Genomic DNA, 15,430 nt, shown 5'->3' with positions numbered 1-15,430 from the left:
GCTATTTTTACTCCTTTCTGTACCCCAAATTTGACACAAGAGCAAAAATCTATACAGGAAAAGGAAGGGTATTGCAGATGTTGATGTATTTATTTTATCTGAGTCAAGATTAGGAAGACTATGACAATTCTCAACCCGGAACAAATAATAGAGAGACAATCACTGACTTCTGATGCTTTGGCCTAAAATTGGTTGATTTTATGATGGAGCTACACATATACCCATTCCGTAGAAACCGAACTTCTGATGTTGAATTTTGATCTTTTCCCAGGCCATGGGTATGCCCTAGATTCTCTCATGATGCTGGGACGTGGCAGTGAGCCTCAGTTCCCAGTCAACCACATGATCGTGAGCACAAACCATCAACACTCTACGGTGTATTCATTGTGTGAGATGATTTTGCCCAACTGTAGGCTAATGTCAGCTTTCTGAGCACGTTCAAGGCAGGCTAGGCGAAGCTATGATGTTCCCTAGGTTACGTGTATTAAATGCATTTCAACTTCAGATATTTTTAATTTACAGTCGGTTTATTGGAACATAACCTCATCATAAGTGGAGGAGCATCTGTACTGAGTGTTCAGTGACAATGCTCAGGATGTAAGAAAGGAAATAAACGTCTGCTGCTGAACAAGTCAAATAGGTATATTTTCGCAGTCTGCATTATAGGCCAGAACCCTAGCTACTGCAGCGCTGGCTCGCACGCTGGGACCTCGTTTCTCTACAGCACTTGCCGAAATAAGGAGATGCGTGTGAATCCGCTGTGGCTATTGGTGGGACATGGCCACTGCTCTCAGTGCTGGCTCGGGGAAGGGGGAAAATAGAGATGTGTAGGCAATGTACTTCCCTCCTTAGTTGCCTTGAGGAAACAAAAACACTCCTTTTAGAAGATGCCAAATTTGCTGCAGCAAAATTTAGATGAAATGCTAAGATAGTCTACAGAAAAGAAAAGAAAAGTAGGTGATTTACCCTTTAGCACTGAGTTCCGTTAGCAGTCCCACATGAGAGCCATACATACACAGTAGAAGAGGATGCACTTACACAGACCTTCCCTTGTTTCTTCTGCCCATCCTCCTCCTCCTCTTCCCCTTCCTGCTCTTTCTCCTCCTCTTCTTCCTTCTCCTCTCCCTCCTACTCTCCCCGCTCCTTTTCTTTCCTCCTCCTACTCTTGCTGGTCCTATTCCTTTTTCTTATTCTCTTCCTCCTTTTCCTCCCCCTCCCCTTCTTCCTCTTCCTCCTTCTAATGCAGTTTAACTTGTATGTCGGGTTCCATACCATAAGTGCAAAAAATTTTTATATTGATGATGTAATTTTGAAAGCAGTATTTTTTTAATACATCCATAGCAAACTATTATATTGGCAAGCATTTCAGCTAGGGAATGAAAGATAATAATTTAAAGAAACTTCCAGGACATAATACAATGTCCTGCTGAAAGATTTCAAATACTCGATTATGTAATATGTGGGGAGAAAGCTGTTCTGCTCAATAATTCCGGGTGCTTTGATATTCCTTTATTACAGATTCTAACTACGTCAAGATGCACTCTCAAATGGGCATAAAGTATGCTGGTGTTTCCTAAAAGCTCTATTTTTTAATATCATTCTAAATAGTTAAGCAAAAACTAACAGATTCCCTTCTTCTTCTCCTTCTTCTCCTTCTTCTCCTTCTTCTTCTTCTTCTTCTTCTTCTTCTTCTTCTTCTTCTTCTTCTTCTTCTTCTTCTTCTCTTCTCCTCTTCTTCTCCTCCTCCTCCTCCTCCTCCTCCTCCTCCTCCTCCTCCTCCTCCTCCTCCTCCTCCTCCTCCTCCTCCTCCTCCTCCTCCTCCTCCTCCTCCTCCTTCTTTTTCTTCCTCTCCTTTTTTGCTACATGGTTTGCATCACTCCATGCTAGTGTTAAACATACATTAAAAGATTGAACAATATATTTGATTCATTTAAAACATCATTTTCCATGTAAAAGATGTGTTATTGCACCGTTGCCTGTTAAAGGCACAATGAATGGAGTATATGGGGACACGTGGAACTGGGAGTGGGGGGATGGGGGCTAAGAAACAGTGTAACAAAGACAGTTCTGTTGCTTATAATCACTGGCTTGATGAATCCAGTCACCACTTTCATGTCCCTGCTGCTTTTCACAGGTTTAAGCCCTTGGTGGAGACACTCCCCGGCGAGAAGAAGAAGCTGTCTGCTGAGGAGAAATGCCGACTTGTTCTCCAGCAGTGTAAATTACCAGGCTGGCAGGTTAGTGACCTACAAGCTCCTAACATACCCGGTTAGGATTTTAAATAAGTGAGCTGAGTCATTGCGGGGAGCCACCGGAGTCTCTCTGGCAAAAACAAATTGCTTTGATGTGTTTGGCAAGGCGAGACACTGCGTGTATTCCCTGGAAACGCATCAGTCTTTCTGATTTCCTGGTTTCAGCAGCGTGCAGCACACACACGAGGGAAGCCACAGGCTCCTGTACGGGACTGACAAGACGTTCCTGTCGCCCCGCTCGGTGTGTCCACGTTGCAGATTTAAATATTGTCAGGAAAGCTTTTTGAAACATCTAAACGGTCGCAGAAGCCAGAGAAAGCGAACGGTGAGGACAGAGCCGTGATTTCGTTGGCTCCTGGCTGGTATCTCACAAGTGTTCTTCACACCAGACTTCCCGAGCTCGAGTCTTGTTTAGGCTCCTTTGCTGTTTCTCTTTGCCCTGCTTCTAACCTACCACACACTGAAAACGCCACTGTCCTTTCAACCTCGTTTAATGGCAAAATCTTCATAATTGGAAACATTTAATTACGTCCTGTGATCCTTTTGGTTGGCAGAGGCCAGGGGCCCACGGGAGGAATAGCTGGACTTGCAGAGGGAGGAATTAGCATGAAACAGAAAAACAAGAAATACTCCCCAGAAATAGTGAGGCACAGGGTGGGTTTTGTTTAACAAGGCCAATATGCCACCTTACTAGGATAAGGAAGAGGTTGTTTGGAACTTAAGAGTCAGGACAAGAAGGTAATATTGGAGCAATAATGGGAAACAGAATCAAGGCCAAGGCACCAGGAATTATTGGGCATTTCTAGCTATAAAACAGCTCTAAGTGCTTAGGCAGCAAAGGGCATGGGGGCTAATAGTTTTGGCAAAACATAACCATTAGTGGAAAGCAGATATAAATCTCATTTAGAAAATGATAGAGCTTTCATAAGTGAAAATATATGATAATCACTGAGGCCTCAAACAAGATCTTCACTTCAGAAATGACATGAACAGAAGGTTCAGAATTGCTGAGCATGTCTGAGAGTGGTTCAATCTAGCCCAATAGGTAGAAACTACTGGCTTGACATCAACCCACACATTCTTCTATGATGAAGAACTAAGAACATGGAATTTTAGCACTGATGAGTAATGATTTGATTATCTGTGCCACCCAGTCTTTTTCTTTACCATCTTTTCCCTCTTTCTTTTTTTTTCCCTAATAATGATGGAGTTGAACTTTAAATAACAGCCTGAAGGAGGAGGCTTACACAGTCTGTAGTAATCATGGATGCACATCGTGCCTAAAGATTGCATAAAAAAGGAAGGAGGAATTACTAACACAGAATGATGTGAGCTAGTCACAACAGAGTCATAAGATGTGGGGGCCACAGATAGAACTGCATATCAAGCTTGTAGGTGAACTTAAGTCTTTTCAACTGAATCATCGCTGGAATGTTTAAGTAAGCTTTAAATAGTAGTGGTTCATGAATAAGTAACTCTAAGATATTCTTGTGTTTTTTCCCTTTAAATAATACTCATGGATAAGAATAATTAAAAAGAAATAATGTTGAGAAAGAAGGTCCTGTTGTAGGAAAAAGGTGAGGGAGTCTGGAATAAATCCTCCACTAAGAAAGTGACTGGCAGTGACCACAATACCTGACTAGCCATCAGTTCTCTGCTACACCTGTGTAGTGTATGGGATCAAAGTGTGCAAGGGGACCGGGGAACAAACTGGCAGCCATTTGTCCATGTGCTAGGACACTTAAAATTTCTGCTGAGGGCAATGATAAATTAAAACACATACTTGGACTTAGAAAAAGTTCATCAAAACAAAAAATTGGAAAAAGCTCACATTTCATTGCACTATTCCATTTCCCCTCACTCCTTACCTCTTCAAAGGAGCCTAAAAATACAGAACAAAGATAAATGTATTCATTCATTGAACATGTTTGCTCCTGTGTTCCATAATAAATAGTTGATGAGACTGCTTTCTTCAGCTTCTGTAAAATGTAACCTTCCGGGTGCTTTATCATAGAGGACAAATCATTGACTTCACAGAAATAAAGCTTACTCATATGTCAGTTTTCTGCTAGTCAGAGAGCAAAAGGATTTTTTTAAAAAAAACACACATTCATTTTTGACCTGGTAAGTCAGATTCCTCAGTTTGAAAACCAAAGCATTTGTTTGAAATGTGTTGATAGTTGCAGCTCTTACGATGACTCTCTTCTCAGTGGTTTAATGGACCAGGATGAACAGGAGCAACAGTGAGGTCCTCATGGATGGTTACTGTGTCCGTAGCATGATTCCCAAATTGCTGAGAGTTACAGTGTGTTTTTCTGTGAAGCAGGCAGGGTTAATCCTTTGCCTCTGAATGGTTAGCATAAGTTAAATTGTTCTTTTCCGTAATTTTAAGAACAATGCCAGAAGATAGAGGAGATCAGAGTTACCTTTTGCTGTGTGAACCTGCAGAGGTCCTCAAACTTTTTAAATAGGAGGCCAGTTCACTGTCCCTCAGACATTCCACACATGGGCACTGCGGGCCCGGGATGAGTTGGCTGCTAAGCAGGACAGGCAGCGGCGGCAAAAACACCTGGCGGGCCGGATAAATGTTTTCGGCGGGCCGCATGTGGCCCGCGGGCCGTAGTTTGAGGACCCCTGGTCTAGAGTATTAGCTAGAAATTAAATTCTCTTTACTAAAGGTGTGATTCTTGTATTGTTGCATCTTGAAGATCTTATGAGATTTCTTCATTTCTCCTTGACATTAATCAGACCTTGTGCAGTAAAGCCTCTGAATCACCAAGATAGGATTCTAAGTCCATGGTTCTCACACTTTCATACATGGCAGCAAATGCACAAGTGCTGATGAACACCAGTGTTTCCTTGCTTCAGATGAGGACATGTCTCTGTCCTTCCCTTCAGTGCTGTTGGGTTTGTTTACCTATCCACGTGCTATTTATTCTTTACATAGTTGTGGCTTGGGAGTCAATATGCGAGGGAGGTAGTGGGACTTTTTAATATTTTGTAAAAAATGATTTCTCTCTTCTACAGAATGTGTGTGTGTTTTTTCTCCAAAAACCAACTATTCAGGTTTTTTTGTTTTTGTTTTTTGTTTTTTTGCTTTATTTGACTTAAGCTGAATAGCATCTCTATGTAGAAAAAAGAAAGTAGGTAGGGTGAACAGTAATGACCTCATTTTAAATACGAGGAAATGGAGTCTTGGAAATCAGCATACTGATCAAAATATTAGGTACAGTTAATATTTAGTTTCGGTGGAAAGGCCCCTTTGCTGACACCGGCACCCTGGTCTTGCCATGCTCTGTTCTTTCCACTGCATTTAACTCGATCTATATCTTTTAATGTAGCTGTCCAACGTCCTTTTATTCAGGTTACAGAACTTGAAAGACATAGCCCAGGCATCCCCGTTGGAGCTTTGATCAAAGGCACTTACATATTCCTTTATCAACTGGAGCAGATTGCTTCTTGTAGTTAGTGTGTGTGTGTGTGTGTGTGTGTGTGTGTGTGTGTGTGTGTTTAATGTTCATAATTTATCCAGTAGATGAAGGAAAAAAAACTGGCAGCTTCCCGTTGCTGCCCAATTCTGATCAGAATCTTTTTTACCCAAACTGTCAGCCAAATGACCCTTACATAGCATAGCACTTTTGGACTTTAGTTCCTAACTGCATCTTGGAAAGAAACGGAGAAAGGAGAAAGAAAGAAAAGGAAAAGAAAATGGAGAAGAAGAACTGGAATTGAGGGAAGACATGATTGACTTTATACAGTGTTTCCTATCAAGTCTAGTCCTGAGAGCTGAGACCTAGATGCTACCCTGCCATCCCCAGGAAATTTGAGGGTTGAGAGAAGATTCATGGGTGGTGCTGGTTGACAGGCGAGTCAGGGTAATTTTGCTTATAAATCCCTACTTGAGCACAGATAGTTTAAGAACGGTCTTATTAAACCATTTTGGTAAATCCACCCAGTTTGCAATATGCCAGGCTTTGCTCACTACCACCTTTTTTAAAATACATATTTATTGATTTCAGAGGGGAAGGGAGGAGAGAGAGAGAGAGAGAGAGAGAGAGAGAGAGAGAGAGAGAGAGAGAGAAACATCAATAATGAGAGAGAATCATTGATTGGCTGTCTCCTACATGCCCCCTGCTAGGGATTGAGCCTGTAACCTGGGCATGTGCCCTCGATTGGAATCTAGCCTGGGACCCTTCAGTCTGCAGGACGGTGCTCTATCCACTGATCCATCTTTCACTATCTTTTAAATCATCACATCCCCCCACCTCCTTTTAGCTCCTTCTTCTCTGCTTAATTCTTATTCCTTAGATGCACGTGTTCTACAAAATTGTTGATTGTCTCTCTCTCTCTTTTTTTTTTAATATATTTTATTGATTTTCTACAGAGAAGACGGGAAAGGGATAGACAGTTAGAAACATCGATGAGAGAGAAACATCAACCAGCTGCCTCCTGCACACCCCCCAATTGGGGATGTGCCCGCAACCAAGGTACATGCCCTTGACCGAAATCAAACCTGGGACCCTTGCGTCCACAGGCCGACGCTCTATCCACTGAGCCAAACCGGTTTGGCAATTGTCTCTTTTTTAAAATTTCTTTATTGATTAAGTTATTACATATGGGTCCTTATCCCCCCATTACCCCCCAACCCTCCACTCATGCCCTCACCCCCCAGTTGTCTGTGTCCATTGGTTAGGCTTATATATGCACGCATACCAGTCCTTTGGTTGATCTCTCCCCCTTTCCCCCACCCTCCCCTCCTTCCCTCTGAGGTCTGACGGTCTGATCGATGCTTCTCTGTCTCTGGATCTGTTTTTGTTCATCAGTTTATGTTGTTCATTATATTCCATAAATGAGTGAGATCATGTGATTGTCTCTTTTGCACTAGTATGTAAGCTCCACCAGAAAGGTTTTTTATGTCAATTTACTGCTGTATCTCCAGCTTAGGGCACAGAGAAAGATGCACAGTAGATATGTGTGCATATATTCTGGGCCAGTAAATGAGTCTTTGGCAACAAAAGCCTACTAAATCATATAATAGGTTTTATATGGATACATAGACATATAGGAATTTTTAAAACCCAGAATAATTCATAACAAAAACCTAACAGTGGCAGTATCTAAGGAATCATGTTGAGATGATAGTTAAATGGAAGCTGGGCTTATATTCGTGTTTAGTAAATACATGTATTCATGCATTACTTCTGCAATTAAAATGGATTTTAAAAATTTGTAACTGCTACATAAATACAATTTAAGAAGAATATTGTATAGGGTCAAATTAATTCTTTTAAGCATTTCTGAAAACAAATCTATAAATCGCACTGACTGTGTTTTGCTTTAAAGCACTTTGGCTTTCAAATAATAATTAACTGTTTATATATTTTGCACCACTAGCTCTTACTTCTCAAAGGAATCTTCAGCCTTCTTTTATCTGACTTGAACTGGTAACCTTTGGCAAAGTTACTGATGTCACTATTCCCTTAATACACTTGACATCGCTGCTTTACCATACGGTTGTTTTCTTTTGAAGAAAAGTTGAAGGAAAATCAGTGTGTGATGGTGTCTGGAAAGAGCCCTCCTTGGTGGCAGTTTCTTGTTCACGTTTATGATGAAATGACATATCTTTAAAATACGGTGGACTAGTCAGAGCTTTGTCCTTATGCCAAGGCAGAATTTCAGTTGTTCAAAAACGCATGGAAGAGTCTTGAAATGATTTGAGTAGACTCTACAGAACTAACTTCCAGTATTGTTTTTTGTCTCACCAGACATTTTTTTTTTATGAAACAAAGAACCTGTGGATTTCTTCATTTGTGGGGGGGAAATTGAAATAGTTTGAATTAGGTCATAGTTTGAAAACAAGTTAAACTAAACCATTAGTTATTAACCTCCTGCTACTTTTAAAGTTACTCAGGTATTTTACTTATCGAAATGGATATATTTTTAGTTCAGTCCTACTTTAAGGTAACTTTGAAAATAAAGCCTCCAGATCTACATACATGCGATCACACACTCCCCACCCTGATTTCTTCAAGCCCTAGAACAGTGACTGGCAGGCATGCCGGGCCATGTGGAACATGCTTGTTTGCCATGTTATGTCATTTATGTAAAGTGAAAACTTTTGAAACTAATTCTAAGTGGAAAAATAAATGGTATAATCGGATTTTCACACGTTTTATATGAATCAACTGGTTATAGGATGATTTCTTCTGTGTTGTTATTTGAATGCTATATTCATTTTAGAGCCATCTGGAGGGATGACGAATGGAGAAACAAATCTGTCAGAGGCAGTTCACGCGATGCCAGGGGTGCCGCTTCCGAGCACAGACACTTGCAGAGCTCAGGGGAAGTCGGGATTGGGGGGCAGGCTGGCCCCCATTTAGGAGAGCCCTGCCAGCCATTTCACTGTCTTTTCACCCAGATTCTAAAACTCTGGAGTGGGGGAACCCTTGTGGACAAAAAGAGTGTTTTGCGTGGTCCCTTTGAAGTAGCTGCGACAGGAAATTACGGAAGGAGAAATTTAGGTTATAACCTTAGAGAGAGTTTACATGTCCTCTAGCATTTTAACGGTGAGGAGTCAGATAAAGGAAGACTTTCGGTAACTCGTTCAAGATTATACACACAGGAAGTAAGAAATTAAATTAGAACTTCAACTTCACCTCAACTACCCATGTAATATATTTTCATGTGCATGCTTCTTTTTTTTCCCCAAATATATTTTTATTGATTTCAGAGAGGGAGAGGAAGAGATAAAAGCATCAATGATAAGATAGAATCATTGATTGGCTGCCTCTTGCGTGCCCCCTACTGGGATCAAGCCTACAACCTGGGCATGTTCCCTGACTAGGAATCAAACTATGGCCTCCTGGTTCATAGGTCGACGCTCAACCACTGAACCATGCTGGTTGGGCCTCATGTGCATGTTTCTATGTGTATATGTGTCAGAGTGAGAGTGAGAGTGAGAGAGAGAGCACCAAGACTGAAAGAAATAACAAAGCATGCTCACAAAAGAAAAACCCCAAATTTTTGTGAAATCTGTTTTTTCTATTTGTGTTTATTCACTAACAAAAAAGTACAATAATTAATTTGTCATCATCTTCTAATGTAATTTTCAAGGAATAGCCTAAATTTCATTGTGTCTCTGTAAAAATATATGGTCTTTGAAGGATTCATTCTTATAGTACTGAGAATTGCAAGATTAACATTTTCCCATACCATTAAATAAAATCAGATGGATGAAAGATTTATTATTTCATTAATCTAAAATAGTACAGTAGAGAAAAGCTAATAAAAGTAAGAGCTAGGAACTGTTAAAGTTTTAAGCACCCTCCACTTTTTTTTTTTACATATTCTAAGATAAAACAATTGTATTAGGGCCCTTGACTCTTATTAATACAATAAATTAATGGTTTATAACCTTTGTTTTATTACTCAGAGAACACTTCATAAATCAACTATAAGTACAAGCTAGAAAATAGCCTATAAAATGATTCTTTCTCATATTCCTTCTCTTTCTCTGGAATTATTAATGTTGCAAATAATAGACAAGGGGTCTAAGAGTATCTCTTGGTACCATGTGCATTATAACTGGGAATCACTATATGAATGCACATATATTTATTTCTTTTTTTCTCTTGTACTAAACAATTACTCACATATATGAACACACTTTATTATAAAAGCAGCATTCATTCTTGATAAGAAACTTGGAAAATAGGGAAAATTAAGAAAATACAGATCATTCATAATTGAATTATTTATCTAGAGATAACTACTAATGTTTTTTGTGTATTGACTCAGTTTTTTAAAGTAATATTATAGTTGTTTAATTCTTGGTTAGTGTCTCTTTCCATTTTCACTCTGAACTTTTTGTGGACAAATATTATATCTCTTTTTTCTTATATATTGTTACATTGTGTGTGTGTGTGTGTGTGTGTGTGTGTGTGTGTGTGTGTGTGTTGCTAGTACATCCCTTTCAGGGTCTGGCACAGAGTAGACACTCAACCAATATTTGTTGAATGAATGAATGAACAAACGGCCTACTTATTATCACATTTTCTCTTTGGTAATACAGGGATCCACAATCAAGCCTTGTTGCCACGTGTCATAGTTTCTCCTTTAAAGTAATTTTATATTTTTCCTCTCAGCTTCATTACACAGAGGCACTTAATCTCTAAGTAAAAACTGGCTATGCCTGTTCTTAATCTAACTTTCAACTCTTATAAATCAATCTGATTTTCCTCTAACTCCAGGTTGAATGGTTGCTTGAGACGATAACATTTATTGAGTACCATTTATGTCCCTGAAGTTCCACAAGGCAATATTAAGTAGGAATGGGGTGTCCCTTTTCCACAGGGCTTACAGTCTTGTGGGGACGGGGTGGGACCATGAATGGTAAACTAATAAATAATTACAGGTTAGGATCCATGCTGTAAGGGAACCAATAAGGGCACTGACAGCAAATTAAAGTTGCCGAAGCTTAGATATGGCTGAAATGGCATCTCCAAGGGGAATCTCGGTAGGCTGAGATCTGAAGGAGTAGGACCCAGCCACAGGGCAGGGCAGGAAAGTGGGTCTGGGGGCAGGACCAGAGTGTGCCAAGACCCCGAGATGAAGGCAGCCTGAGAGAACTGATGGGAGCAGAATGGCTGGAGCACTGAGCACTGGGTGCTAAGAAGAGATACCATGCTGCACAACAGTGTTCCCCACCTGTATTTTCTATATTATTGCCCCACGATGGAGAAAAATTAACGAAAGAATTACTAATGAATTTACTTTTGGGTGGGGGGAATCTGAGCTATTACAAAGGTTTGTGGCCCCTCAATAATCAATCCTCCTTATCAATATGAGTCTTAACTACTAAAAAAAAAAAAGGTGGTTTTGGCTATACTTAATACTATTTTATTTCTTATATATCTATCTCATTTTCCCCAATTCCAGGTTTATTTAGCCCTCCTAAAGGCCTTTATTAAGCACCTATTTTATGCCACAAACCTTATAATAGGTAAGGGTATTTTTCCCCATCAGGAACCAGTTTCACCTTCTGGGAGCAGAATCACCGTGTTGAGAATGGATGTTTAGAGGCAAGAAAGGGCCAGAGCTTATGTAGTCAAACTACAAGGTTCTACTTTAAGTTCAATGTGAAGCCATTAATAATCTTTAAAGAGGATAGTAACACGATCTGACTTATGCTTTAAACATGAAAAAATTGCATTGTTGGAGAGCAAGAATAGAGCTGGAAAACCAGTTAACAAGCTAATATAGTGACCCAGTCAAGATAGAGTGATGGTCAACAGGACAAACAGGGTAGGTGAGTCAAAGAAAGGTCAAGAGATATCTTCCCAGGGGCCTTCAATAAATAGGCCTATTAAATTGTGTTGACTTGAAGAGTGGGATCTTCTATAAAACTAAAATATTAATGCTTGTCAGGGATATGCCCAAGCTCTTATTAACAAGTGTGAATTTGCTGCACACAATATGTGGAGCACTAAATAATGGAAAAGGCCTGGCCTTTTAGGAGTTGAAAGCAGAAGATAATTCACAAAAATAGATGTAGAGGAGTCTCAAAGCAAACAGGAACACACCACAGAATGGGTATGTGGAAAATTAGGAAACCTATGGAAGTACTAGTATATTTTAATATCTGAAAATACTCTTAAGGAAGAACAACATAAGATCAGATGCCCAGGATCAAATGCTGTGAGTGTTCATGTTTTTAGAAGTAAAACAAACATCAAAATACATGGATGGCGGTGGCTTGGCAGTTACTGGTGGTGGAAGGGCTCCCGACCTATGTGCCTACACATGCCCCAGTGAGTACAGTGGGCTGTGCTTATGCTTATGTTGCTGTTAATCATTCATCACATACATATTCCATGGGGCACGTAATTATTGACATTATGGAGGCCATTTTGTTAAGAAGAAAAACTAAAGGTGCTCCTTAAATGAATACGTTAACTTATCCAATACGCTTTCCTCTTGATTTTGAAGCTAATCAGTCTTGTTTGGGTAAGGCTTGCGATTGCTTTTTACAATGTGTTATGTGGGGAAAGAGAGATTTTTTTTAAGCACTCTTGACTATATTGATGTGATTTTCTTAATGAAATAATATATAGGATTGCATAATGAGGAATTCACTAGTAAACTTAAAATAGTGGTTTTTATTCATCACTGCTTACTGTATGGGTCATACTATTCTAGGTGAGAGTAATTAATTTTTCTTAACCTGCAATTATAGTAATTTGAGCCAAACCACCTTCTTCAAATAGAAGATACAGTACTCTATTAGATGTGCATGGCTATAATTATCTTTTCTATGTTGAAGTTAAACTTCAAGAATAGTCTATTTATATAAAAGAGAACTTGTATTTTAGTATAAATGTATCCTTTGAGGATATTTAAAAGTATATTCAGAGCCTGGCTGAAAATTAGAATATTTTTATTTCATAATTTTTCAAAGTTACCATGAAAGTACAAAATATGAAAATATTAATTATAATTATACACATACAAAATAATTGTCATCCTTAGAAACTTAATGAATCAAAGAAGCAAATGGGGGAACTATGTGAATTCAGCCTGGAGAAGATGAATTTTAGTTAAATGGTTGTTTTACTGAAATTCTTGAGAGTGTAGGAGGTATTCTATTTGTCCTTGCGGTCCCAGAGCCTGGCACAGGGCCTGGCATCAGGAATGCCCTTGGCAAATGTTCAGTTTATGTATGGATGATAGATGAATGATGAATGAATAGATGGATAAGACAGACACATGAAAGGTTGAATGGATGAATAAATGTGAGACAAGGAAAATCAGGAAAGATAAAAGATATAGTGTACCTGAGAGCTATGTTAAAATGATATGAACCAGGAATGAGCCCTACCCTGGTGGCTCAGTTGGTTGGAGCATTATCCCAATACACGGTGACAAGATTGTGGATTCGATCCTTGGTCAGAGGACATACAGGAAGCAAGCAGTGAATGCACGGATAGCTAGAACAACACATGGATGTTTGTCTCTCTGTCTGGCTAGCTGTCTCTAAAAATCAGTGAATGAAAATTTTTAAAAAATTAGAAGCAGGAATGAGTGAAAGAATATTCATAGCTTGTATGTGGAAATATCGGGGTTTGAGGGGCTGCTTCTATTTGGAAGAGATTACATAATAAGTACAGAAAGTGCTTTCCATGGTAAAAGTAGAAACAACAGTATTTTAAAGGAGCACAGTGACATTCTCAGATCAGCAGAAGGAAAAACAAGTCTGATGGGAGAGTGATGGAGACATCAAACCATATAAAAGAAACAGTATATTGTTCACATCACATCAATAAAGCTATTTAAAAACTGGGAACAGATTTACATGGTAAGGCACTTTAGGAGTTACCAGGACTTTTTTTTTTTAATGCTAATATTATATTGAAAGAAGATGACTACTTTTATTGTAAATATATAGCTTATTTTTAAGTGGGAAGTATTTATTAGAATAATGCTAATGTTTTTAGAGTAATAAAGATTGAAAAAAAATTTTTTTAAGTATATTTTATTGATTTTTTACAGAGAGAAAGGGAGAGAGATAGAGAGTTAGAAACTTCGATGAGAGAGAAACATCCATCAGCTGCTTCCTGTACACTCCCTACTGGGGATGTGCCTGCAACCAAGGTACATGCCCTTAACCAGAATCGAACCTGGGACCTTTCAGTCTGCAGGCCGATGCTCTATCCACTGAACCAAACCGGTTTCGGCAAGATTGAAAATTTTAAAGATTAATCTTTTATCAGAAACAATGGAAAGTAAGCATTTTTACAACAACAAAAAAAGCATTAACAATAAGTGATATCTCATTAAAATAAAATCTATGGTAATTATTAAGAAAAACATCCCAATATTATATGAAGTGATATTTCTAAGATAACACTGAGAACAATAGTAACATCATTCAATAAAAAATTTGTGCATATGAATGCTATAGCCCCTTGATAGTGTCTACAGAAGTTTCACATTGATTTTCTGCCCTCAGTAATATGTGGGAAGTTAAAATAACAATAAGTAGCACCTCTTTTTAGAGGAATAAGAAGTGTTAGTCCTTCAGAGATTAATAAAGGCCATATTATGGAGAGCTTTGAATGCTAATTCAGAAGTATGCATTTTAGTTTACAGGCAATATGGAATCATTGACAGTTTCTGGAAGATTAATAAATTGGAGGCAGTGTGCAAGGGGAATTGAAGAGCAGGTAAAGAATTAGAGGATGGGGTGCATTCTAGATTTTGGTTTGCAATAGTCTTATACCAAAAGTCTATTTCTTGAACAACATTAAATGCATTTTTAGAAAATGAATGAATTAAAGTAGTTCATAAAGGTTTAATTTTAAGATTTCATTATTTTAAATGAATTTTTGTAAATAACTGAGTTCATAGTATACCTAGTATCTATTAAAATCGTTCTTTGAAGTTCTTTCTCCATTTTATTCCATTTACTTTCATTTCCTTCACCTTAATATATATAACTTACCATCTTTATATTTCTTCAATGTTATCCTAGCCCACCAAAGTATTTCATAGTCAAGTTGAATATTCAGGTAGGTATACAAATAATGACAAAATAAGGAAATCAGTGATATTATAGAGATATACAAGATACATTAATGACATAGATATGCTATTTTAATGAATTAATTATTATATGGTAAATGCTAAACTGAGAGTTCACCAAGCCATCTGTGATTTAAATGATGAATAGGAGCTTATTCAGTAGATTATTTAGCCCTGGCTGGTGTTGCTCAGTGGTTGCAGGTTCAATTCCTGGTCAGGGCACATGCCCTGGTTGTGGGCTCGATCCTCGGTAAGGGGGTTGTTGATGGATGTTTCACTCTCACATTGATGTTTCTCTCTTGCTCTCCTTCTCCCTTCCTCTCTCTCTAAAATTAAATAAAAAATCTTTTTTAAAAAGTAGATAATTTATTTTTTTTAAAAAAAATATTTTATTGATTTTTTACAGAGAGGAAGGGAGAGAGATAGAGAGTCAGAAACATCGATGAGAGAGAAACATCGATTAGCTGCCTCCTGCACATCTCCTACTGGGGATGTGCCCGCAACCAACGTACATGCCCTTGACCGGAATCGAACCTGGGACCTTTCAGTCCGCAGGCCGACGCTCTATCCACTGAGCCAAACCGGTTTCGGCAAAAGTA

At 38.7% G+C, this 15,430-nt stretch overlaps 1 protein-coding gene across 2 annotated transcripts in view; it reads left to right on the top strand.

Annotated features, from left to right (window-relative positions):
- The window catches only part of MYO16 (myosin XVI), a 417,071-nt gene that overhangs the window by 301,818 nt on the left and 99,823 nt on the right, over nt 1-15,430 (top strand). For both annotated transcript variants that reach the window (XM_036301819.1, XM_036301818.1), the window contains exon 27: nt 2,135-2,237. In XM_036301819.1, the coding sequence (XP_036157712.1) occupies nt 2,135-2,237 (103 nt within the window). The remainder of the gene's footprint in view (nt 1-2,134; nt 2,238-15,430) is intronic.

Source organism: Myotis myotis, unplaced genomic scaffold (assembly GCF_014108235.1).
Source record: "Myotis myotis isolate mMyoMyo1 unplaced genomic scaffold, mMyoMyo1.p scaffold_m19_p_3, whole genome shotgun sequence".
NCBI classification, from domain to species: Eukaryota; Metazoa; Chordata; class Mammalia; order Chiroptera; family Vespertilionidae; genus Myotis; species Myotis myotis.
Note: the sequence above shows the minus strand (reverse complement) of the source record. Positions and strands in the feature narration are given on the sequence as shown.